Source organism: Coregonus lavaretus (genome assembly GCF_964263955.1).
Source record: "Coregonus lavaretus genome assembly, chromosome: 19".
Classification (NCBI taxonomy): domain Eukaryota; kingdom Metazoa; phylum Chordata; class Actinopteri; order Salmoniformes; family Salmonidae; genus Coregonus; species Coregonus lavaretus.
In genome coordinates, this window is record NC_140006.1 from 21075959 (window position 1) to 21103731 (window position 27773).

The window sequence follows — 27773 nt, forward strand, 5'->3', positions numbered from 1 at the left end:
CACTTAGCTATCGCTATCTCTTTAGGCTTCATCATAGCATGCAACAGTTTCATTATTTGCGCATGATGTTGTATCGGAGAACCATCCATTTTCTTAAACCCTCGACCTTTCCACACTGCTCCAAACAAATGACATACACTATGTGCATATGCTGAATCAGTGTATATCGTCACTCGCTTTCCTTCTGCTAACAAACATGCTTCTGTTAGCCCCACAAGTTCAGCAAGTTGTGAAGACGCAGGCTGTGGTATTACTTCTGCCTTTTCAACAACAAATCCAGTTCCTTGGGCTTTAACTACTGTGACACTCTGGCTCCAGGACTTTTGTATTTGAGCCAGGGTGTATTGTGTTTTGTTGGGTTTTGGGTGATTTTCTATGGTTGCATTTCTGTCACGTTTATTTCTAGGTTTGGTCATTGACTCCCAATCGGAGGTAACGAGTGTCAGCTGTCGGCTCGTTATCTCTGATTGGGAGCCATATTTAAGATGTAGGTTTTCTTGGGTTAGTTGTGGGTTATTGTTCCATGTTCTATGTTCAGTCTGTGTACTGAGGACGTCACGGATCGTGTTTTGTTTTGTCGTGTGTTTCTTTATTAAAAATAAGTCATGTTCACTCGCTACGCTGCGCATTGGTCTCATCCTTACGACCGTCGTGACAGAATAACCCACCACAAAAGGACCAAGCAGCGCGTCCAGGAGCAGAGGATGGAGTGTCTGGAGAGTCTGGCGAGGAAGTTAGATGCCTGGTCCACGGGGAGGAGAGACCCCCAGAAAATTTTTTTGGGGGGGCTCACGACATCGGGGCAGAAGGTGTACGGCCCGGAGGAGTGCAAGAGGTTGGCAGATATGGCCGCCAGTACAAGGGGGCTACTGGGTAAAGCAGGGAAGGAAAGTGTTGAGGCACGGCATGTGGTACTGGGGTGTGTAACCAGTTCGGTCCGGCCCGTTCCTAGTCCCGAGGTGCAGCCAGTAGTGTGTGTTCCCCGTACGGTACGGCCTGTTCCGGTCCCTCGCACTAAGTGTACGGTGCGCGTCGCCAGCCCAGCCCGGCCTGTTCCTACGCCACGCACCAGGGATACGGTGCGCTTCGCCAGCCCAGCCCGGCCTGTTCCTACTCCACGCACCAGGGATACGGTGCGCTTCGCCAGCCCGGCCCGGCCTGTTCCGTCCACTCGCACCAGGGATACGGTGCGCGTCGCCAGCCCCGCCCGGCCTGTTCCTGCTCTCCGCACTAGGCGTGAGGTGAGTCCCCAGGGTCCAGCATGCCCTGTTCCGGCTCCCCGCACTAGGCGTTATGGGAGTCCCCAGGGTCCAGCATGCCCTGTTCCGACTCCCCGCACTAGCCCTGAGATGCGTGTCCTCAGCCTGGTACCTCCAGTTCCGGCACCACGCATCAGGCCTACGGTGCGTCCCCAGGGCCAAGCATGCCCTGTTGCTTCTCCCCGCACTAGCCCTGAGATGCGTGTCCTCAGCCCGGTACCTCCAGTTCCGGCACCACGCACCAGTTCTACGATGCGCTTCAGACAGCCAGAGTCTGCCGTCTGCCCAACGGGGCCTGAACTGTCCGTCTGCCCAACGCCGTCTGAACTGCCCGTCTGCCCAACGGCGCCTGAACTGCCCGTCTGCCAAGCGCCGCAGGGGCTGCCCGTCTGCCATGAGCCTGCAAAGCCGCCCGTCTGCCATGAGCCTACAGAGCCGTCCGCCAGACCGGAGCCGCTAGAGCTCTCCGCCAGACAGGAGCAGCCAGAGCCTTCCGCCAGACAGGATCAGCCAGAGCCTTCCGCCAGACAGGATCAGCCAGAGCCTTCCGCCAGACAGGATCAGCCAGAGCCTTCCGCCAGACAGGATCAGCCAGATCCTTCTGCCAGACAGGATCCGCCAGAGCCAGCCAGTCAGGTACTGTCCCTTAGTCCGGTGCTGCCCCTTAGTCCGGGGCCGCCCCTTAATCCAGTGGGGTTTAGTTGGGGGGTGGTCATGAGGAAGGGAAGACGTAAGCGGAGAGTGACTAAGGTGGAGTGGGGACCACGACCTGGGCCGGAGCCGCCACCAGGGACAGACGCCCACCCAGACCCTCCCCTAGACTGTTGCTGGTGCGCCCGGAGGTCGCACCTTTAGGGGGGGGTAATGTGACACTCTGGCTCCACGGACCTTCGTATTTTGAGCCAGGGTTGTTCATTTTCATTTGTTTTGGGTGTGTTCGTTCTGTTGTGTCTATTTCTAGGTTTTGGTTGTGTTTCCTTGTTTGTATTCATTGACTCCCAATCGGAGGTAACGAGTGTCAGCTGTTCGGCTCGTTATCTCTGATTGGGAGCCATATTTAAGATGTAGGTTTTCTTGGGTTAGTTGTGGGTTATTGTTCCATGTTCTATGTTCAGTCTGTGTACTGAGGACGTCACGGATCGTGTTTTGTTTTGTCGTGTGTTTCTTTATTAAAAATAAGTCATGTTCACTCGCTACGCTGCGCATTGGTCTCATCCTTACGACCGTCGTGACAACTACTGCATAGCCAGCACACAATTTATCTCCCACACGATAACAAGACCCATCAGTCCAATACTCCAGGTCTGCCTCACGTAATGGAAAGGCTTGCAAATCTGATCTAAGCCTCGAGTATTTCTCTGCTTCTTGGACACAATCATGTGGCTCACCATCCTCTGAAGTTGGCAAATTGTCGGCTGGATTCACCGTATCACACCTCACTAGGGTGACATCTTCCTGCTCTAAGAGCCTATGATAGTCTCTGAGCCTAGGCATAGTCAATGTATATTTCCCATAGTTCAGAAGATTTCGGAGACTATGATGGGTAAGAATTGTTACTGGGTAACCCATCGTAACAGATGATGCTTTGTCATACATTGAATATACTCCCACCATTGCTCTGTAGCACAGTGGTAGCCCTAGTTCTACTGCTGAATAGGCAGCAGAGTAGTAGGAAATAGGCTGAGGATTCGTCCCTGTGCCTGTCGGCTGACAAAGAACTGCACATGCATATTTACCTCCAGTAGAAGTAGACACATATAACAAAAAATTCTTAGAGTAGTCTGGTAGTGTGAGTGCAGGTGCCTCCTGCAACCTCTGTTTGATCGTTTCAAATGCCACATGGCCTTCCTGTGTCCAGGAAAGATTGCTATGGAGTTTCCAGTATCCTTAACCATAGCTCTCAAAGGTCCCGTCAAACTAGTATAGCTCTCAACCCAAGCTGAAGAATAACCAGCAATACCAATAAATGTCATCATCTCTCTGACAGTTCTAGGCTTCGGAGCCTTACGAATAGCTTCCAATTGACTGTCCGAAATGCTTCTGTGTCCATGCGTTATTTTCTGACCCAAATAAACAACCTTCTCCTAGCAATATTGCAACTTTTTCTGTGAAACCTTATGCCCCTTTTCTGCCAATACCTGTAGCAATTTAATTGAGTCTCTATGACATGTTTCCTTATTCTGTGAGCAGATAATTATATCATCTACGTACTGAATGACAGTGCTTTGCAATATCTGATCTATCCCAACCAAATCATCCTTCAGTACTTTATTGAAAATGTGGGGGCTATGCTTGTACCCCTGTGGCAAACGACTGTACTCATAGAACTGTCCCTTATATGTAAACCCAAATAAACCCTGACTTTCTACACTAAGTGGAACACTAAAAAATGCACCACATAAGTCTAACACCATAAAATGTGTCGCATCAGGAGGAATTTGGGCTAACAAGGTATGCGGGTCTGGCACTTCTGCTGGAAAGTCAGTCACTACCTCATTCACCGTTCTCAAATCATGAACCACACGATAAGTTTCATCTGGTTTTTTCACAGGCAACAAAGGTGTGTTACTCTGAGGATTTTTTGTTGTCCTTAAAACACCTGCTTTCGAAAGTCCTTCAATTTGTGGTTCGATCCCTTGGATTGCTTCATCTTTCAATGGATACTGATTCTTCCAAGGAGGTCTGGCTCCTGGTCGAAGTTCAACTTTCATCGGTTGGGCTGATTTCACAAGTCCAATATCGGTACTGTGTTGAGACCACAAACATTCTGGAACTTGTTGCAACATCTCCTCTTTCATAGAGTCTGAATCCATCTTCACACTGCAAATAGATTCATGTGTCATCCGTACAGCTTGTGGCTCTCCTTGTCCTTGAGCCGAAATCATGATTTTGAGAAATCGCTGATCTTCACTCCTCCAAATCGCCAAATTCTCTTTCATGGGTACGAAAACAGCTTTCTCTGCTTCTGTCATCATTTCTCCTATTTGCTTCTGCTCATAGCCTTCAGAAACCAACAAGGTCACATGTGGCACACTCTTCTCAATCTCAAATTCTTTATCCAGATAATCGTCTGTGTTTATCTTCATAGCTGCTCCTTGTGGTCCTAAAATTATGCAACATGAGCTGAGTTGAACTTTCTTTGGTTGATGACTCAACCATTCCTCTGAGTTCGATTGGGCAGCATTCTTGAAATACTTGAGCGTACAATGAAATGGATATTCCGGAAGCCTCGCATCTGGCATATTTGCCACAATGAATTTCTCCCATATCTTAGCCTGCTTCAAAAAATCTTTACTGAGATTTCCAATCCAGAATACTGAAGAAGAATCCATCTCTGTCGTCATCAACAATTGGTAAACCTTTTCCTTTGGCACTTCTACCAGACAGCCGTCTGGTGTACATTTTATTGTACAGTTCAATTTACACAATGCATCTCTTCCCAACAATGCAATAGGTGTATGTTCTGATACCAGTATGGGTATTGCAATTTTCAGATTTTCATAGCAGAGCTCAATTGGTTCCGTAAGAGGAATCAGCTGTTTCACTCCCTCAAATCCAATTGTCCTAATTAGTTGATTGGACATAGGGAGATGTGTAGTATCTTCAGGCCGAACACAGGTAAAAGCAGCTCCGCTATCCGCCATCACTTCCAATGGTCGGTTGTTTACTTTCACCTCAATTGTTGGACCTTTTTCCGGTCCTGATGCTACCAGCTGACACCCCCCTTTCGGATCTTCTGGGCACCCCTAGAATCCTTGCTCCAGGCCCCTATAAGGGTTCACCGGTCCTCCAGATGATCTTGACTGGCCCCTGTATCTTCCTCTGAAATTCTCTCTGGTGTTTCCTCCTGGCCCATTACACTCACGGGCAAAGTGACCAACCTGTCCACAATTATAACACACTTCTGAAGATTGCTGGAAGTATGGCTTAAATCTTCCTCCTCTTCCTCTTCCTAAGCCTTCTCGTCCTCTTCCTCTCCAATTCTGTGTCTGTCCAGAAACTGGCTGTGGATATGAAACAACTGGTACCTCTATTGGTGGCTGGTACAATTGCGGTTGGAACTGGTTCGGTTGAAGCTGTGGCAGTGATTGTTGATTTGGTGCACACTGGCATCATCTTCTTACTTGTGCTCCCTTGTCTTGGCCTCAATGTATACCTCTTTTCCAATTCTTGGGATCCTTTTTTCAGCAGTTTTTTCTTCTGTATCTTCAGCTTCTTGAGTTGTTCTTCCAGTTCTCTTACTTCTTCTAAATTATTGGCCTTATCCAGGCATGATACGCATCGGTCTATATCTTTTTCTATTTCTTCTGTGCTAGTCATTGTAAGATAAAATCCTCTTGAATATGAAGCACCTTTAATCTCCAAATCTTTATCGCTGTCTTCATCTTCACTTTCATCAGAACTCGAATCTCTTGTATTCTTCTTCTTCCAACTTCCATCACCCCTTCTTTCCGCTCTGGCCAACCTCCGTCTGATCACAGGGTCATATCCACCCATGATCTCTTCGGAATCACTCTGATCATCATCATCATCATCTTCAAGTTCCATCCTCTTGAACCTCACTCCACCCTTAGTTTCCAGACATCTCGTTTTCTTCTTACTTTTGGAGTTTGGATTCATCTTTATGGTCGTTTCTGCTTGTCCTCTCCCTATTATTCGTTCATCTTCATCTCTGATGCAATAATCACCCTCCTGAATGATCACTGGAAGCTGAGGATAGATGTCCTTAAACTCTACTTCTTCCTCGTAAGGTGGGGGTCTTTTTGCTGAATCCGTATGTGAGAAAGGTGTATTGACTTCTGCCATTAGTTTTTCTGTCACCTTCACCTCTTTTGCCATTTTCTCTATACCTCTGTCTCTTTTATCTTTTGTATCATTATCAGTTTTTGTCCTTCATTTTCAAACAGCTTAAGAACACCCAGCTCTCTTTGTCTCTTTTCTTTACGTTGTTCCCCTTTTTTCCCCTTCTTTTGATCTGCCTTATATGTGGCCACAAGCACTTTCATTATCTTGATGACGTCTGGGTTAAGAGTCCCTTCCACTGGCCATGGTTGTTCAATGTCAGGCCAACGTTTATTCCATTTTCCAGATAACCTTGCAATACCATTAACTAGAGGATTACTATTTTGTACTACATCAACAGGAGTAATTACTTTCATAGTTTTGATGTCCTTTTTCCCCATTGTAACAACTCTTTTATATTCCTTTATTGTGAATTATTTTATTATTATTATTATTTTAAACCAATTAATTTGTAAACCAAAAAATACTTTAGACTATGTAGCTTATGTTTCCCTCCCTTTAAAAAAAAGTAATTAATTAATTAATGAATTAATTAATCAATCAATTAATTAATGTATCAATATTTTTATTTATTTTTTATTTATTTATTAATTTATTAATTCATTAATTTATTAATTAATTTATTAATTTATTAATTTATTAATTAATTTATTTATTTATTTATTAATTAATTTATTTTTATTTTATTTTATTTTACCAAATTATTGATTAGTGGCAATCTTACCACATCCGATCAGGAAAAGTAAAGGAAAGTAGTCAACTTCAGAGCAATCCAAAAAAGAAAGACCTGTAATCCAGCAACACTACAGCACTCACAAACCAATTGCTTATTAAGCACCCAATTACCTTAATTTTACAGAATAATGTCAGTGCTGGATTTCCAACACAACTCTAATCAAACCAACCCATGCACAAAAAACTCCAATGTGCAATTCTTAATTACATCAATTGATCAGTCTGTTGCCAAGTCCCTGTTAAATTGTCACAACATGAAATATGCTAGGCACACACAATATCCTGTATGGGAAAGTAAGTTTGTGAACAGAGCAGTACTGGCCTTGATTGGACTGGATCCGGAGCAGCACACACTGTCGCGTGATGCACTGGTCAGCACCTCCTCTCTCTGTCTCCTCCTTCTCATCTCTCACATGACAGGAGAACAAAGGAAACAGACAACAATTTAGTATTTTATGCATACCTATGTTCACATTCTGTCACGCCCTGGCTCTGGGGACTCTTTAATGTTGAGCCAGGGTGTTAGTTCCTATGTTTAGTTGTTCCTTGTTTTCTGTCTAGATCGTTTAGATCTATGTTGGCCAGGGTGGTTCCCGATCAGAGGCAGCTGTTGCTCGTTGTCTCTGATTGGGAACCATACTTAGGCAGCCTGTTTTGCACAGTTGATTGTGGGATCTTGTTCTGTATAGGTTTGTGTTGGTGAACCTTTAGACTTCACATATCGTTTTGTTGTTTTGTTGTTGATGTAAAGTACTCATTAAAAGATGTACGCCTATCACGCTGCGCCTTGGTCCGGTTCCTATAACGATCGTGACACATTCGCGCTAAGAAATAAGCAAACAGCTTAACTCAGGAATATTATAAATAGCGCAATAACATTTTATTTTATTTATTTATTTATTTATTTTTATTTCTAATCCGTCAACATATCTCTCATTTATAAATTCAATAGATCTCAATCAAATAGTTTCATAGTTAAGCAACAGCCACTTATCAAACAGAATACGTTATTTGTGCATATTCAAAGTCTCCACCTCTCTTCTCTGTCTGTAGCACTAATTCTGCGTGTCACAGCAGCTCAGTGCAGGCAGGGGAGTGGCATATTTGCTCTACGTAACTCTAAACTCATAAAATCCCACGCATGTGCAACTCATTCACTAGTGCGATTTCAGAGTTAGAGGAGCTCTCCCAAGCAGCTCTCTCCAAGCTAAACAACAGAAAGCAGACAGACCAGCTGTCCCTCCGTTATTTCCAACACAGACAAACAGTAACACTTAACAAAACTCATAAACCAACACAGAACATAGAACACAAATCCTACTTCGAAGTTTCTTAACTTCACTTATCCTAATCTGCAGATTTATAGTTATTTTCTTATCCATTACAAATCATCTCTATACAATCATAACGTCCTCCCTGGGGGCTCATAGTCTTTTAACAATTATTAAACGTTCTCTTTTATAGAGACTCATACAAGGTTTTAACCTTAACGTCCTCCCAGGGGGCTCATAGTTTTTTACCAATTATTAAACATTCTCTTTTATAGATACTCATAAGATTTTAACCTTAACTAACATATTTCCTTACAAAAAACTAAAACCCCTGTTCTCAACCAAAACATATATATGTATATATCTCTAACATAAATCTTATCATAACATGAGTCGACACACAGCTGAAACACAACAGAGACGTCTTTATTTATTTTTTTCGCACACACACTCTCTTTCCTAACACACACACATGAAAAGAATGCATCCATTCATACGGTCCTCTAAAGCATGCTACCGTCGCTCCTTATTTCTCATTGCTCCTGCCTAAATTTCTGCTACCTCGAGTTGCAGATATTCAATGAGAGGTTACTTCGAACACTTACCTCGTCAACTATATGTCGAGAGGTAACTTACAATGGAATGTATCTACCACAAACTCCAGTTCCCAGAACTGACCTTAAAAATCAACCTAGTGAGTTTTCAGGATTTTCAGCCCATCCTAATGATCGCCTCATTTGAGGGCTTCCTTAAATCAGCGACGTCCTAAAAGTATACTTTTTTCCTTAGTTCCTTATTCTATTCCTTCATTCTATTCCTTTTCCCTTTAATTTTATTCAAGCCAAATATCCCTGTGCCCAGTGTTATCAATTCCTATAGACACTCCCCCCGTTTGCGTTGTTCCCAACGCAAACAAATTTAGAAATTTAGAACGGATTCTCATCACACAGCAAATAAGAGCAAAGCGCACACGCAAGTCCAAAAACGGTACATCTCCTCAACGCACACACACACACAAGCACACGAACTGACCAGCGCCCAAAGCTGTGAGAAATCTCACCTTATCTGCCGGCGTCTTGAGCGGGAGTCACTATGTAGCTCATGAATGGAACGCTGGAGAGACGCAACACGTCCCAGAGATCCTCGTCGCCATTCTGTGGTGTCGAGACAACGATGCTGATATGCTGTGATGACAAGAAATCTGCTGACACTGTCCTTGATTATAATGGTTTATTACATCAAAGATTACAGTATCAATTTACAGATTCCTGCAGACATCTGGAGAACAACTGACCCAATCTCTAATATGTTATTCTCTCCATCCTTTGTTCCAACCATGGTATTTATAATATGTAACATAATATGGGTGGTTTTTTATAGACCAATCCCTGGCCTTTACACGTCCGAATCTCCTCTGTCTTAGGGGGTCCCTATAGTAATGTTTTCCAGATGTTTCCGCAAGCAGAGCCAAATTCCTCTAACACACCATTTGCAAACGTCAGCAAAATCATAAACTGTTTAGATACTACAGTAGCATTGCCTTTCAATTGTTTAACTTGGGTCAAACGTTTCAGGTAGCCTTCCACAAGCTTCCCAAAAGTTGGGTGAATTTTGGCCCATTCCTCCTGACAGAGCTGGTGTAACTGAGTCAGGTTTGTAGGCCTCCTTGCTCGCACACGCTTTTTCAGTTCTGTCCACACATTTTCTATAGGATTGAGGTCAGGGCTTTGTGATGGCCACTCCAATACCTTGACTTTGTTGTCCTTAAGCCATTTTGCCACAACTTTGGAAGTATGCTTGGGGTCATTGTCCATTTGGAAGACCCATTTGCGACCAAGCTTTAACTTCCTGACTGATGTCTTGAGTTATTTTATGAGGATAACCAAAGATAGAGCAAATTAAGTTATTGAACTCATTGGAAGTCTGGTTAAATCTCATTGCGCTTCCTATCTTGCCATATGGCTCCAGTTTTACAGGATGGTGGGTAATATTTTTGGGGGGGACGTTAGGATTCTTATAAACAATTTTGTATGCATATCTGAAAAAAGAAAGCATACTTAGTATTAGTATTAATCAGCTTGTGGTGCCATGAGGTGTAATGGATCATGATGAATGGATATCAAAACCGTCAGGCAAAATGACGTTCAATGATGAGACGACCCATTCCCACATTTCCAACTTTCAAATAGAGTATTCCGCAATGCTTACTGTAAAACCTCTAGTTACTGCTGTTAGATTGAGCACTGTGCTCAACAATGCCTGCCAAAATGGGTTAAACTGGCAAATTATCATATACATAATTCAATGTTAAACATTAAAATACACCAGAACAAGTGATCTAATTCTGTACTAGACAGGATATGAAACACCATTATAGTGTTTAGGAGCTTTAGAGAGGAAACGGCACCATAAGAGAAGGTATCTAATTCTGCATTAAACAAAACTTGAAACACCAAAATAGTGTTTTCAACAATTTCCGGTACTGCTCCCAGTCCCTGGCAAGGTGTTGCACAACACTTCATTAAGTGGTGTTACAACACACCATGTAATGTTTCACAACATCTCAGGATGATGTGTTTCAATATTCCAGAAAAGTTCAGGTTTGTCTCCTTCGCGTTGGTGGCAGCTCAGTTGCCACTAGTTTTGGTGTTAAAAATAACTTCATTTTAACAGTGTAAGACAAATCAGTTTTCCCCTTATTAATTTCACAATTCACCATGGCTGTTAAGCTCATATCAAAAGACAGAATTTCCCTTCAAATTATTCTCTATATATTTTTTAAATATAAGACAATATCTTAATCTTAATCAATATCTGACTTGAAAGAAGTATGCCCTCAGTACTACTGAGCAATAACAAAGCGAGTGTTAAGCCTGTATGTAAAATTATGTGAAGGAAACTGTATTTTATGCTGCTAACAAGCTCTCTCTCTCTCAACACCAATGGACTTGCACATTAAAAATAGAGCATCTATCACCACTTCTTTCTTCCGTGGCACACAGCATAGTTATGAGTCTTTCAGTTCACATGCTCTGCTCAGCCCACGATCATATCTCTTCCATGGAGTAACAATGGGAGCTGGGTTATGTTATCACCCCCTAGCAGCTCAGCCCACCAACCCCTAGCTCACTGTGAACTCTGTGGCTCACAGATCCCTAATGATGGGTTACACTTCCAATGCTCCTTTCATCCCAGAGCAGAGCTTCACATCACGCCAGCCAGCGTTACTCACTTCATGCACGCTTATTTATTGTTGTTGTATTTTGTATGTTTATTTGGTAGAGAGAGAGGGCTGAAAGAGCAGTGGGCCGGATTCGAACCCCTGCTGGCAGCGGTACACGTGCTCCAGAGGAAGCGGCTTAGACCGCTATACCACCCCAGGCCACACATCTACACACTTCTACTACACTGATCAGATGATATGATGGAGAGGGGACCGTTATGGTTCTGCACTCAGACGCATTTCCTTTTTTAAGTTGGATTAGTACTGTACAGTACATCTTGCAACGTTCACATTAGTGTGTACGTGCTGTATCCTGTAGTAGCCTACAGGATATGTGTAACTGGTGTGAAATGGCTAGCTAGTTAGCGGTGCGTGCTAGTTGCGTTTCAATCGGTGACGTCACTCATTTTGGGACCTTGAAGTAGTTGTTTCCCTTGCTCTTGCTCAGCTTTTGTGGAGCGATAGGTAACGATGCTTCGTGGGAGGCAGTTGCTGATGTGTTCAGAGGGTCCCTGGTTCAAGCCCAGGTTGGGGCGAGGAGAGGGACAGAAGCAAAACTGTTACAAACTGTATGCTATAGTGTATTTGCACATTGCTGCATGTATGGATGCACAAGACCTAATTCAGATGGGCGGAGTTTCTTGATGTTAACATACACAATGTGCGCTGAATGGCTTAGGGGAATGGATATTAGATAGAGAGGGTTTGAATATGAGATAGAAGGCACAAGGCAATCTTGTCAGCAATCCCTCGCTGCAATCTGACATACTGCTCTGAATATTGGAAAGCTTATGTGATATTTATGTGTATATACACTCTCCTACGTATTTATTTGGACAGTGAAGCTAAAGCTTTTTTATTTGGCTCTATACTTCAGCATTTGGGATTTGAGATTGAATGTTTTATACGAGGTCACAGTACAGAATGTCACCTTTTATTTGAGGGTATTTTCATACATATCTGTTCTACCGTTAAGAAATTAATGCACTTTATGTATCTAGTCCCCCCACACTGTCTGTGTCTCAATATTGCTCTGAATATCAGAAAGCTCTCTCTCTCCTTTTCCCTCCCTCTCTTTCTTTCTCTCTCTCTCCCCCCTCTCCCTCTCTCTCTGCCCCCATTTCTCTCTGATTGACAGGAGAACCACTGTAGGCGTATAAAGATCCTGGGAGACTGTTACTACTGTGTGTCAGGTCTGACCCAGCCCAAGACTGACCATGCCCACTGCTGTGTGGAGATGGGCCTGGACATGATTGACACCATCACGTGAGTCTAAAGGTTTAGGGTAGACACTCACTCTCTCACTCATCTTTGCTAGCTCCTTGGACATTTGTCTCTCTACGCCGTCCTGTTCTGGGCCAGGTCCTGGACTGATGTGGTGTTATTTACATTTACATTTTAGTCATTTAGCAGACGCTCTTATCCAGAGCGACTTACAGTTAGTGAGTGCATACATTTTCATACTGGTCCCCCGTGGGAATCGAACCCACAACCCTGGCATTGCAAGCGCCATGCTCTACCAACTGAGCTACACGTTTGTGTAGGTCGTCCATGGTAAACACGTCATGTTACTGGTTGCCTGATAAACCACATGAGTCATCGTGATGTTAGGGTCAGTGTTGACATCTGTTTCTGACAGTATTATGTAGGTACAGTCACATTGATTTGTGATGGACACCATATCACATATCCCTTTATCACTGTATCAAATAAAATACAAAAGTTTTTCTCACATACGCCGAATACAACACCTTACCATTAAATGCTTACTTACAAGCCCTTAACCAACAATGCAGTTTTAAGAAAATAGAGTTAAGAAAATATTTACTAAATAAACTAAAGTAAAAAAATAAAAAAGTAACAATAAAATAACAATAATGAGGCTATATACAGGGGGTACCGGAATCGAGTCAATGTGCGGGGGTACATATTAGTCGAGGTCATTTTTACATGTAGGTAGGGGTAAAGTGACTATGCATAGATAATAACAGCGAGTTTAGCTAGGCAGCAGGAATGAGCCTGCTGACTAGCTTTCAGCCATTATATTGAATCATTTGGTTTGACAAGGGATAAAAGTGAGACTGAGGACTGGGGATATTACTATTCTCTATTCTTCTAAACCACTGTGGTTCAAGTCCAGGCTGAAGGATTCCTTAGTGAAATTGTCAATGGATTCTATGAATACATGCCAACACTGCAGATAGATGGAGTTGAGAGGGTGGATTGCCATTTGAGGGAGAGGGAATGGAAATACATTTGGATGCTTCCTGATGAAGCTTGAAAGTGTTTGTCTCATTTGCATGTCCTGCACAATTTGGAGAAAGAAGAAAGAGCTCAACACTTCAATGAGCCTTATCCCATTCTGTGATAAATGCATGGCCGTTGGCTTGGTGTTATATAGCTCTATATACAAAATAGGGGTTGTAGATACAGAGACCCATATACCCAGGGATTTAAAACAGACAGATATAGGGTTACAATGCACAATACAAACACATGCCTTCTTATGTTAGCGGTATATTCATATTAATTCAAATTCATATTGGTGACAAGTGTAGCATTTTGCCCTGTTTATTGAGTTTCTAGACCCTAGATACTGCTCTTAAACCTCACTTTGCTCCATCATTACTGGTGGAATTTTCCTCTGTCTGTACTCTCACATTCTCTTAAACGTTACTTTCCTAACAGACAGGAGTAGAGGAAAAACTGTTTAGAATCTGAAGTAGCTACCATTTTTTCCTTCTGGCTTATCTCTCAAGAACATGTGCACTTTTTCTTCCAGACAGAGAGGGGGAGGATGGGAGGATGGGAGGCTGGGAGGGATGTTAGAACTCAGTGCTGCCTGGCCTGCCTGGCCTGTCTGTATTATTATGTGGAGTGGGGCAGCACCATTTATCATGGCAGAATAAAATGTGGGGAGGCAAGAAATGATTTGTAAACAGTAATGCTAGAGTGGACGCGCTAGGGTTGCAAAGGGAGGGTATGTTACTGGTAACTTTCAAAGTTTACCAGTAAACTGCCAGAAATGTGGTAACTTTCAAGGATTTTATGGAATTGTATCACATGACATCTAGTGGCCTTTTTGGGTAATTCAGATTATCACAGGTGTCTGTAATTATCTCTGGCCCTCTGTGTGGCCTTATCAAATGTCAAATATATAAAATAATCAAATAAGATGATTAAATATATATATATATATATATATATATATATATAGAATGACAAACTCTAAAGCATTATACTAAATATAAACCATCAACTTAGTGAATACCATTAGTGTTTAAAGGGTCAATCTTCAGTTGCTACATACATTTTTGCACTTATAAATTAATGATATGTTCTTGAAGAATATAACTGATAAATGCCTCATGAGCTTATTTCAACTGTCGTACCCCATCAGAACCCAGAATGTAAGCTTTTTTACTCCAATGTTTGTAAACAAGGTAAATGTAAACAAGCACAACTTACAGTGCATTCACATTTCCACATTTTGTTGTGTTACAGCCTGAATTTTAAATTGATTAAATTGAGATGTTGTATCACTGATCTACACACACCACCCCATAATGTCAAAGAGGAATTATGTTTGTAGAAAATGTTGGAAAGATGAAATGTCTTGAATCAATAAGTATTCAACCCCTTTGTTATGGCAAGCCTAAATAAGAACAGGAGTTAATGTGCTTAACAAATCCCATTATTAGTTGCATGGACTCATTCCGTGTTCAATAATTGTGGCTACCCCCATCTCTGTGCCCCACATATACAATTATCTGTAAGGTCCCTCAATCGAGTAGTGAATTTCAAGCACAGATTCAACCACAAAGACCAGGGAGGTTTTTCAATGCCTCACAAAGAAGGGCACCGATTGGTACAGTGGCTTGAAAAAGTATTCACCCCCCTTGGCATTTTTCCTATTTTGTTGCCTTACAACCTGGAATTAAAATGGATTTTTGGGGGGTTTGTATCATTTGATTTACACAACATGCCTAACACTTTGAAAATGCAAAATATTTTTTCTTGTGAAACAAACAAGAAATAAGACAAAAAAACAGAAAACTTGAGCGTGCATAATTATTCACCCCCCCCCCCCCCCCCAAAGTCAATACTTTGTAGAGCCACATTTTGCAGCAATTACAGCTGCAAGTCTCTTGGTATGTCTCTATAAGCTTGGCACATCTAGCCACTTAAAATTGGTGCATTCAACTTCTGATAGCAAGTGGGACAACCACTTTTTTTCTTCTTTTTTTATGGGGGGGGGGGGGTAGAAGGATTGCTTTATACTATTCCAGGTATTCCTTAAAGAGGTAGGGTTTCAAGTGTCTCCGGAAGGTGGTCAGTGACTCCGCTGTCCTGGCGTCGTGGGGGAGCTTGTTCCACCATTGGGGTGCCAGAGCAGCAAATAGCTTTGACTGGGCTGAGCGGAAACTGTGCTTCTGTAGAGGTATGGGCCAGAGGTGGATGAACGTAGTGCCCTCGTTTGGGTGTAGGGTCTGATCAGAGCCTGAAGGTAAGGAGATGCCGTTCCCCTCACAGCTCCGTAGGCAAGCACCATGGTCTTGTAGTAGATGCGAGCCTCAACTCGAAGCCAGTGGAGTGTGCGGAGGAGCGGGGTGACATGAGAGAACTTGGGAAGGTCGAACACCAGACGGGCTGCGGCGTTCTGGATAACTTGTAGGGGTTTAATGGCACAGGCAGGGAGCCCAGCCAACAGCGAGTTGCAGTAATCCAGACGGGAGATGACAAGTGCCTGGATTAGGACCTGTGCCGCTTTCTGTGTAAGGTAGGGTCGTACTCTGCAAATGTTGTAGAGCATGAACCTGCAGGATCGGGTCACCGCTTTGATGTTAGCAGAGAATGACAGGGTGTTGTCCAGGGTCACGGCAAGGGTCTTTGCACTCTGGGAGGAGGACACAATGGAGTTGTCAACCGTGATGGCGAGATCATGGAGCAGGCAGTCCTTCCCAATTTCAAGACAACATTGAATGTTCCTGAGTGGCCTAGTTACAGTTTTGACTTAAATCGGCTTGAAATTCTATGGCAAGACTTGAAAATGACTGTCTAGCAATGATCAATAATCAACTTGACAGAGCTTGAAGATTTTTAAAATGATTAATAGGCAAATATTGTACAATCCAGGTGTGCAAAGCTTTTAGAGACTTACCCAGAAAGACTCACAGCTGTAATCACCGCCAAAGGTGCTTCTTCAAAATTTTGAATCAGGGGTATGAATACTCATGTAAATGAGATATTTCTGTATTTCATTTTCAATAAATTAGCTAATACATTTTCTAAAAACATTACTTCAATTTGTCTTTATGGGGTATTGTGTGTAGGTGGGTTAGAAATGTTTTATATTTAATCAGTTTTGAATTCATGCTGTAACACAACAAAATGTGGAATATGTCAAGGGGTATGAATACTTTTGCAAGGCACTGTAGCCTCAAAACATAGTTAAAATTATCATTTCGATATCATGGATGGCCAGTCCTTGCATTTATAGCTTTGTCTATGAATGTGAGAGTGGTTACATTTCTCAATTATTATCTCCATTATTATCCATTATTGTTTCAACTGCTGATTGCTTTAATATGAGGGTTTCAGCATGAAATATCCTTTATATTTTTTTACACACTTTTATTCATTTTACTATGTCAATATGTCTTTGTTGTAAATGTTTTGTCACCAAACTGTTGGCAGTTGTGAAAAAAGTCAATAGTTGGAAGAGTTGCAGATTTAATTGAAAATAATGCCATATTTGATTCGATGCTGTTTTCATTGTATAGGCTATTTTCTCTTAAACCATATATATGGTCTATCCAGTAGAAAGTTATGGATAATATGGACATAGATATAACAAATGAAAGCTGTATATGACTAAATTTTGTAAAAAGTTATTCAAGCATAAATTACCAAAGTTACCATAGATTGCAGTAGGAAATTCAGGTAACTTTTGTAAATTAACGGTAGTTTTGCAACCCTAGCATGCACACACACATGAACACGTATACACACAGTCACACACACACATGCATACAGGTACACATGGGGACTTGACACTTGGCAAGCACGCACGCACGCATACACAAACAAACACACACACACAAACCCTCCCACACATAGTGTCAATGTTATAATATTGTAATGACCCTCCTCATGCTCCTGCAGATCAGTAGCGGAGGCCACGGAGGTGAATCTGAACATGCGTGTGGGTCTCCACACAGGCCGGGTGCTGTGTGGGGTCCTGGGACTGAGGAAGTGGCAGTATGACGTGTGGTCCAACGATGTCACACTGGCCAACGTGATGGAGGCAGGAGGACTGCCTGGGTTAGTGCGAGTTATCAACATGCCATGCCAAAATTTGCTGTCACAGTACCCAACCTGACATACAACACAGCCTCTGGAGCAATTAGTGGTTAAGTACCTTGCTTGAAGGCACAACAGTGGTAGGTAGCACCACATGATGCTGACTCTGTGTTTCTCCTTCTCCACCAGGAAGGTCCACATCACCAAGGCGACCCTGGACTCCCTGAATGGAGACTATGAGGTAGAACCTGGCAACGGCCAGGAGAGAAACGCCTTCCTCCTCAAACACCAGATCGAGACCTTCTTCATTGTACCATCTCACCGACGGAAGGTCAGGGCTGCGTGTTTGTGTATGTGTGTGTGTTTGTGTGTGTACATGTATGTTTGTGTGTGTGTGCGTGTATGTGTGTGTACAGTATGGGAAATCTACTGCGTGGGAGAGGATGATCGAGAGTTTTTGCATGTGTGTATGTGTGTGTGTACCCTGCTGAAAACACAGCATAGACATGGTGACTTTTGTTGTGTTTTTGCTGGTGACCAGCCTTCGTCGTGTATTTGCTGGTGACCAGCCTTTCTTTGTGTTTTCGCTGGTTACCAGCCTTCATTGTGTTTTTGCTGGTGACCAGCCTTCGTTGTGTTTTCGCTGGTGACCAGCCTTCGTTGTGTTTTCACTGGTGACCAGCCTTTATTATGTTTTAGCAGGTGACCAGCCTTCGTTGTGTTTTGGACACTGCTGACCAATGATTTATCATTCCTATTGGAATCCAGCCTGAGTGGGGATATCCAACAATTTGAACTTTTATTCACCCACAATTCAGAATGACTGCCAGGGTTAGAAAGGTGAATGAATGAGACTACCTACAGTGCCTTGCAAAAGTATTCATCCCCCTTGGCGTTTTTCCTATTTTGTTGCATTACAACCTGTAATTTAAATGGATTTTTATTTGGATTTCATGTAATGGACATACACAAAATAGTCCAAAATGGTGAACTGAAATGAAAACAATTACTTGTTTCAGAAAATTCAAAAAAATAAAGAACGGAAAAGTGGTGCGTGCATATGTATTCACCCCCTTTGCTATGAAGCCCCTAAATAAGACCTGGTGCAACCAATTACCTTCAGAAGTCACATAATTAGTTACATAAAGTCCACCTGTGTGCAATCTAAGTGTCACATGATCTGTCACATGATCTCAGTATATATACACCTGTTCTGAAAAGCCCCAGAGTCTGCAACACCACTAAGCAAGGGGCACCACCAAGCAAGCGGCACCATGAAGACCAAGGAGCTCTCCAAACAGGTCAGGGACAAAGTTGTGGAGAAGTACAGATCAGGGTAGGGTTGTAAAAAAAAGATCAGAAACTTTGAACATCACACGGAGCACCATTAAATCCATTATTAAAAAATTGAAAGAATATGGCACCACAACAAACCCGCCAAGAGAGGGCAGCCCACCAAAACTCATGGACCAGGCAAGCAGGGCATTAATCAGAGAGGCAACAAAGAGACCAAATATAACCCTGAAGGAGCTGCAAAGCTCCACAGCGGAGATTGGAGTATCTGTCCATAGGACCACTTTAAGCCGTACACTCCACAGAGCTGGGCTTTACGGAAGAGTGGCCAGAAAAAAGCCATTGCTTAAAGAAAAAAATAAGCAAACATGTTTGGTGTTCGCCAAAAGGCATGTGGGAGACTCCCCAAACATATGGAAGAAGGTACTCTGGTCAGATGAGACTAAAATTGAGCTTTTTGGCCATCAAGGAAAACGCTATGTCTGGCGCAAACCCAACACCTCTCATCACCCCGAGAACACCATCTCCACAGTGAAGCATGGGGGTGTCAGCATCATGCTGTGGGGATGTTTTTCATCGGCAGGGACTGGGAAACTGGTCAGAATTGAAGGAATGATGGATGGCGCTAAATACAGGGAAATTCTTGAGGGAAACCTGTTTCAGTCTTCCAGAGATTTGAGACTGGGATGGAGGTTCACCTTCCAGCAGGACAATGACCCTAAGCATACTGCTAAAGCAACACTCAAGTGGTTTAAGGGGAAACATTTAAATGTCTTGGAATGGCCTAGTCAAAGCCCAGACCTCAATCCAATTGAGAATCTGTGGAATGACTTAAAGATTGCTGTACACCAGCAGAACCCATCCAACTTGAAGGACCTGGAGCAGTTTTGCCTTGAAGAATGGGGAAAAATCCCAGTGGCTAGATGTGCCAAGCTTATAGAGACATAGCCCAAGAGACTTGCAGCAGTAATTGCTGCAAAAGTTGGCTCTACAAAGTATTGACTAGTTATGCACGCTCAAGTTTTCAGTTTTTTTGTCTTATTTCTTGTTTGTTTCACAAAAAAAAGTATTTTGCTTCTTCAAAGTGTTAGGCATGTTGTGTAAATCAAATGATACAAACCCCCCAAAAATATATTTTAATTGCAGGTTGTAAGGCAACAAAATAGGAAAAATGGCAAGGGGGGTGAATACTTTTGCAAGCCACTGTAAACAATCTAAACTCAAACAACAATTTCAGCAATGGGTGCAATAAATCCAACTAATATATTGGATTAGTTTAAATGTTACTAATGTTACTTTTTTCCAGACCTCAAGAATTGTCTTCTGATGTGATTTAAGCATTGACATGCACTCAGAACATCCATTTTTGTTGTTTGTCTATTAATAATTTTAATATTTATAGTGAATAAAAAATCTTAAACAAACAAAAATAAAACTGAGAAAACTAATTTTATGGGGCCCCATTAGAGTTGTTTATTAACCATTATTTTACCAGTTATATTAACAGAAAACACATCTCTTGTACACCAAGGACCTGGGGAAGAGTTGCAGGGTAGAGGAGAACAGAAGAATGTGCCTATATGAATCAAACTAACTTGCAGATGATTGTTGACACATCAACCAGGATCAAAGGGCAGGGCAATTTGTGACTTGTTTTGGTAATCAGTGGCTGTATTGGAGGGGGAGTGGTTTCTCCTCTCCTAGGCAATCAGCAATTAGTACAGGGAGGTGCGCTCTTCACCTCTGCTAGGCAATTAGCAGTTAGTGTTAGCACTTCAGTCTACCCTGTTTTCTCAATGGCAGTTCTAAGTGGCGGTCGTGTAAGTAGCGGTCTCGTTGGCAAAACATAGAAGGTTCTGCCGAGTTCTTCGAGGAAAGAAAGCGAGGAAGGCCCCACACTGCTCTCTCACTTGAGTATCTTACCTATTTATTTTTTCTGATTATCTCATTTTGCTCTTTTGTAGCTTTGGCAACTATGTGTGTGTTTTCTATACCTGTTCGCTCCTCTCCCTGTAGGCTTTACAGACGCTCCCCACCCCTCTCAGCTTGGATGTCGGCCCACCACCTCGACAAGCCGGAGCTGCTCTTCCTCCTGGGGAAGGCCTGCCCGCTCAGACCTCTCATCACAGTTGATGAACTCTTGCCCAGAGTGCAAAAAACCTTGGCCTGACTCTGCAAACATCAAAGCAGTGACTCGCTCCAGCAGGTTCGTGCTCTACAACATCCGTAGAGTACGACCCTACCTCACACAGGAAGCAGCACAGGTCCCAATCTGCAATTCGCTGTAGGCTGGGCTCCCTGCTAGTGCCATCAATCCCCTGCAACTTATCCAGAACACTGCAGCGCACCTGATTTTCAACCTTCCCAAGTTCTCCCATGTTATCCCACTCCTCCGCACACTCCACTGGCTTCCAGTCGAAGCTCGCATCCACTACAAGACCAGGGTGCTTACCTACAGCGCAGCAAGAGGAACTGCCCCTCCCTACCTTCAGGCTATGCTCAAACCCTACACCCCAACTCTGTTCTGCCACCTCTGGTCTCTTGGCCCTCCCACCCCTACGGGAGGGCAGCTCCCGCTAAGCCCAGTTCAAGCGCTTCTCTCTCTCCTGCCACCACAATGGTGGAACCAGCTTCCCCCTGAAGCTAGAACAGCAGAGTCCCTGCCCATCTTCCGAAAGCACCTGAAACCCTACTTCTTCAAATAGTATCTTAAATAATCCCCCCTTCCCCCAAAAAAATAAAGTTGGGGATTTGAACTTGCAAGCTTTTAGCCAGAAGTGCATTAATGTTTCCGCAGTGCCACCAGGTACATCTTTATTACCAAGAACATATCCACACACTCTCCAAGTTAGGGTACAGTGTTGTTCCCTGGGGTACAAAAAGGTAAAAGGTACACACAAGTTATCTTCAGAGGCACCCATAGGCACTCACATGGTACTGGTCAGTTTCTTTTAGGGTACATGTGCGGATAATACATTTTTCTACCCAATATTTTGAATATAAGGTACAATCATCACTGTGCTTTGAAATGTAGGTGGGTGCAATGTACCGGTGGGGTGGGCTAATTAGCATATTTGGGGGCATGATTAAAAAATATGTGTATTTGTGCCCACCGTCAGTTGAAGTGTTAAAGTGGTTGATGCCAGTGTTAAAGGTTGAGCACCTCTTTTTACACTGTCAGTTCTGCCATATTTGTAAGGGCATGTGACATTAAAAAGCTGCACTGTTAAATGCACAGTAACCTCTTAACAGTACCTTAATGGAAGTTAGTTTCCTGGAAGTTGCTGTAAATTTTTGCGTTACCTAATTGGCAACCAGCTGTCAGTAAGTTATTGTAAAATCCACAGTCATGTAATAGCCAGTAACTGATAGTAACTCAGTGGCAACTCACTGCCAGTAACCACCTGGTAGCTTACCTGGCAACCTTACTGGCAGCCAGATGTCAGTGAGTTATTGTAAAATGCACTGTAACTTACTTGCAATTAGCTGCCAGTAGCTCACTGTACCTTCACTGAACTTTTCTGATTACAAGATAGCTTATAACATTAGGTGACAACTACTAAGCTTCCTTTGTGGTGAGCACACTTGGGATCCAGCCTCACCTGGCCTCAACCTCTTGGTTGGCAACAAACTGATCTGTCAGTGAGCGTGACAGACATCAGCCAGGAGGGGGGAGGGGCAATGCAAATAGTCTGGGTAGCCATTTAATTACATGTACAGGAGTCTTATGGCTTGGGGGTAGAAACTGTTTAGAAGCCTCTTGGACCTAGACTTGACTCTCTGGTACCGCTTGCTGTGCGGTAGCAGAGAGAACAGTCTATGACTAGGATGGCTGGAGTCTTTGGCAATTTTTAGGGCCTTCCTCTGACACCGCCTGGTATAGAGGTCCTGGATGGCAGGAAGCTTGGCCCCAGTGATGTACTGGGCCGTACTCACTACCCTCTGTAGTGCCTTGCGGTCGAAGGCAGAACAGTTGCCATACCAGGCAGTGATGCAACCAGTCAGGATGCTCTCGATGGTGCAGCTATAGAAGATTTTGAGGATCTGAGGACCCATGCCAAATCTTTTCAGTCTCCTTAGGTGGAATAGGTTTTGTCGTGCCCTCTCCACAACTGTCTTGGTGTGCTTGGACCATGTTAATTTGTTGGTGATGTGGACACCAACAACCTGGACACCAACAACCTGCTCCACTACAGCCCCGTCGATGAGAATGGGGGCGTGCTCGGTCCTCTTCTTTTTCCTGTAGTCCACAATCATCTCCTTTGTCTTGATCACGTTGTGGGAGATATTGTTGTCCTGGCACCACACAACCAGGTCTCTGACCTCCTCCCTATAGGCTGTCTCGTCGTTGTCCGTGATCAGGCCTACCACTCTTGTGTCATCGGAAAACGTAATGATGGTGTTGGAGTCGTGCCTGGCCATGCAGTCATGAGTGAACAGGGAGTACAGGAGGGGACTGAGCACGCACCCCTGAGGGGCCCCCGTGTTTAGGATCAGCGTGGCAGATGTGTTGTTACCTACCCATACCACCTGGGGGCGGCCCGTCAGGATGTCCAGGATCCAGTTGCAGAGGGAGGTGTTTAGTCCCAGGGTCCTTAGCTTAGTGATGAGCTTTGAGGGCACTATGGTGTTGAATGCTGAGCTGTAGTCTATTAATAGCATTCTCACATAGGTGTTCCTTTTGTCCAGGTGTGAAAGGGCAGTGTGGAGTACAATAGAGATTATCATCATCTGTGGATCTGTTGGGCCGGAATGCAAATTGGAGTGGGTCTAGGGTTTCTGGGATAATGGTGTTGATGTGAGCCATGACCAGCATTTCAAAGCACTTCATGGCTACAGACGTGAGTGTTACGGGTCGGTAGTCATTTAGGCAGGTTACCTTAGTGTTCTTGGACACAGAGACTATGGTGGTCTGCTTGAAACATGTTGGTATTACAGACTCAGACAGGGAGAGGTTGAAAATGTCAGTGAAGACACTTGCCAGTTGGTCAGCGCGTGCTCGGAGTACACATCCTGGTAATCCGTCTGGCCCTGCGGACTTGTGAATGTTAACCTGTTTAAAGGTCTTACTCACATCGGCTATGTAGAGCATGATCACACAGTCATCCAGAACAGCTGATGCTCTCAGGCATGTTTCAGTGTTACTTGCCTCGAAGCGAGCATAAAAGTAATTTAGCTTGTCTGGTAGGCTCGTGTCACTGGGCACCTCGTGGCTGTGCTTCCCTTTGTAGTCTGTAATAGTTTGCAAGCCCTGCCACATCCGACGAGTGTCGGAGCCGGTGTAGTACGATTCGATCTTAGTCCTGTATTGACACTTTGCCTGTTTGATTGTTCGTCGGAGGGCATAGCGGGATTTCTTATAAGCTTCCAGGTTAGAGTCCCGCTCCTTGAAAGCGGCAGCTCTACCCTTTAGCTCAGTGCGGATGTTGCCTGTAATCCATGGCTTCTGGTTGGGGTATGTACGTACGGTCACTGTGGGGGCGACATCATCGATGCACTTATTGATGAAGCCAGTGACTGATGTGCTGTACTCCTCAATGCCATCGGAAGAATCCTGGAACATATTCCAGTCTGTGCTAGCAAAACAGTCCTGTAGCTTAGCATCTTCTTCATCTGACCACTTTTTTATTGACCGAGTCACTGGTGCTTCCTGCTTTAGTTTTTGCTTGTAAGCAGGAATCAGGAGGATAGAATTATGGTCAGATTTTCCAAATGGAGGGCGAGGGAGAGCTTTGTTTGCGTCTCTGTGTGTGGAGTAAAGGTGGTCTAGAGTTTTTTTTCCCTCTGGTTGCACATTTAACATGCTGGTAGAAATAAGGTAAAACTGATTTCATTTTCCCTGCATTAAAGTCCCGGCCACTAGGAGCGCCACCTCTGGATGAGCGTTTTCCTGTTTGCTTATGGCCATATACAGTTCATGAGTGCGGTCTTAGTGCCATCATCGGTTTGTGGTGGTAAATAGACAGCTACGAAGAATATAGATGAAAACTCTTTAGGTAGATATTGTGGTCTACAGCTTATCATGAGATACTCTACCTCAGGCGAGCAAAACCTTGAGACTTCCTTAGATATCGTGCACCAGCTGTTGTTTACAAATATACACAGACCGCCATCCCTTGTCTTACCAGAGGCTGCTGTTCTATCCTGCCGATACAGTGTATAACCCGCCAGCTGTATGTTATTCATGTCTTCGTTCAGCCACGACTCGGTGAAACATAAGATATTACAGTTTTGAATGTCCTGTTTTTAGGAAATATGTGACTGTAGTTCGTCCAAGCGATTGTAAGTTGGCCAATAGTATCGATGGCAGAGGCAGATTAGCCATTCGTCACCAGCTCCTTACCAAGCACCCCGATCTCCTTCCGCGAAATCTCCTATTCTTTCTACTGCGAATGACAGGGATGAGGGCCCTGTCAGGTGTCTGGAGCAAATCCCTCTCGTCCAACTCATTAAAGAAATTTTTTTCGTCCAGTTCAAGGTGAGTAATTGCTGTTCTGATGTCCAGAAGCTCTTTTCGGTCATAAGAGACGGTAGCAGCAACATTATGTACAAAATAAGTTACAAACAACAATAAGACCTTAATTTAACTGTAAAAATACTGTATTTCTACTGCAACTCAGTAGCTAGTGACTTACTGTCAAATTACAGGTCATTTTGAACAGTGTGTGCAATAAGCACATCTGAAGTATCTTATAAGTATAACTGTAGAACCTGTCATTGGTTCTACCTGGAACTAGAGGGTTCTAAATGGAACTCAAAGGGTTCTTCTACAGCAGGGTTCCCCAACTGGCTGTACGTGAGCCGAATTTGGCCCGTGGGTGATTTTATTTGGCCCCTCAAGTTTTCTGAGCAAATTTGTATTTGTATTTCATTTTTTGATTGTTGGACATAAGAGACACCAGCAAATCAGCTCCAAGTGATTTTAATTTTGGAACTCTGTTCCAAAGTATTCCCACGCATGTATAGAGTATGTGATCATATACAAATGTAAGCAAGGTTTGAAATAATTATGTTTTAGTCAAATATTATATCTGTTTCTTGCGGTCAATTTGCAGTCTACAAATTATTTGTAATTATGTTCTGGCCCGCTGACCATCCACTCAAAAAAGCATCGGCCCACGGCTGAATCTAGTTGATGATCTCTGCCCTACAGAGACAAATTACAGAATGTCTATTGGTTCTAATCTTTTAACAATCTTTGTCATACCCACAGATCCAGTGGTGTAGCAGGAAATTCAGGTTGCTGGCAACCGAGAGGTTGAGAGTTCAAATCCCAAGTGAGGTTGGCACCCAAGTAATACGAATTTTGCTGGTCTGCAAAACTACGCCCATCATTATCATATTTCCCAGCATGCTCTATTGCAGTTGGATTTTTTAAATTGTTCATTTCAATATCTGTGTTTTTGCATGTACATTGATTGATAAATAAATTAATCTTATGCTACACAAAGATAAATAACATACATTTTTCTAAACTAATCCAATCTGTTAGTTGAACTGTTTAAAAAATGGCATAGCTTTCGAATAGGCACATTCTTCTCTTCTCCTCTAACCCCAGGTCCTTGGTGTACAAGCGATGTGTTTTTTGTTAATATACCTGATAAAATAATGGTTAATAAACAACTCTAAGGGGGCTCCATAAAATTGGTTTTCTGTGTTTTATTTTCCCTGGTTTAGGATTTTTTTATTCACTATTACAATGATTAATAGATAAACAACGAAAATTGATGTTCTGAGTCCATGTCAATGCTTAAATCACATCAGAAGACAATTCTAGAGGTCTGGGGGAAAAAAAATTAACACATTTAGATGTTTGAGAGTAATTTCCCTTTAATTGTGCATCTAGCAAGATAATGTGTTGTTTCTGCTGCTAGGCCTACTGCTGCAGCACATGTCATGGCAGAGTTTGCTAAACAATCGCCACTCAATTGATACAAATAAATTATCATGATATAGTTCTGTCAGGTAAGCCTACTTTGCTGAAGGTTTTTGGTTATCATTAGCATCGTTAACTGGCTACACACAGAGTAGACAAACGTGCACACCAAACAGACAGAAGGGAAATATTGCTGGAAATTAATGGGCATATATTATGTTACATTTGGCTTTTTAAACCAATAGTGGCTAGCCAGGTGTGGGATAATGTCAATGTGACTTTGATTGGATAGTAACCGGGAGCTTTTCTGTTTATGACAGTTTGTGATGAAACACATGAAAACATTTATGTATACTGAACAAAAATGTAAACGCAACATGTAAAATGTTGGTCTCATGTTTCATGAGCTGAAATAAAAGATCCCGGAAATGTTCCATACGCACAAAAAGCTTATTTATCTCAAATGTTGTGCACAAATTTGTTTACATCCCTGTTAGTGAGCATTTCTCCTTTACCAAGATAATCCATCCACCTGACAGGTGTGGCATATCAAGAAGCTGATTAAACAGCATGATCTTTACACAGGTGCACCTTGTGCTGGGGACAATAAAAGGCCACTCTAAAATATGCAGTTTTGTCACACAACACAATGCCACAGATGTTTCAAGTTTAGACTTAGCGTGCAATTGGCATGCTGACTATTTTCGGAGAATTTGGTAGTACGTCCAACCGGCCTCACAACCGCAGACCACGTGTAACCACGCCAGCCCAGGACCTCCACATCCAGCTTCTTTACCTGCGGGATTGTCTGAGACCAGCCACCCGGACAGCTGATGAAACTGAGGAGTATTTCTGTCTGTAAAAAAGCCCTTTTGTGGGGAAAAACTCATTCTGATTGGCCACCTATGGCTGTGCCCCTGACCAGTCATGTGAAATCCATAGATTAGGGCCTAATTCATTTATTTCAATTGACTGATTTCCTTATATGAACTGTAACTCAGTAAAATCTT

At 43.1% G+C, this 27773-nt stretch overlaps 1 protein-coding gene across 1 annotated transcript in view; it reads left to right on the forward strand.

Annotated features, from left to right (window-relative positions):
- Positions 1-12528: 12528 nt before the first annotated feature.
- LOC311146468 (adenylate cyclase type 1-like) overlaps positions 12529-27773 on the forward strand; it is a gene marked incomplete at its 5' end in the record, with an annotated part of 33414 nt that continues 18169 nt past the window's right edge. Inside the window, 3 exons of the mRNA XM_084182975.1 lie at positions 12529-12557; positions 17457-17615; positions 17784-17925. Coding sequence (XP_084039101.1) covers positions 12529-12557; positions 17457-17615; positions 17784-17925 — 330 coding nt within the window. The remainder of the gene's footprint in view (positions 12558-17456; positions 17616-17783; positions 17926-27773) is intronic.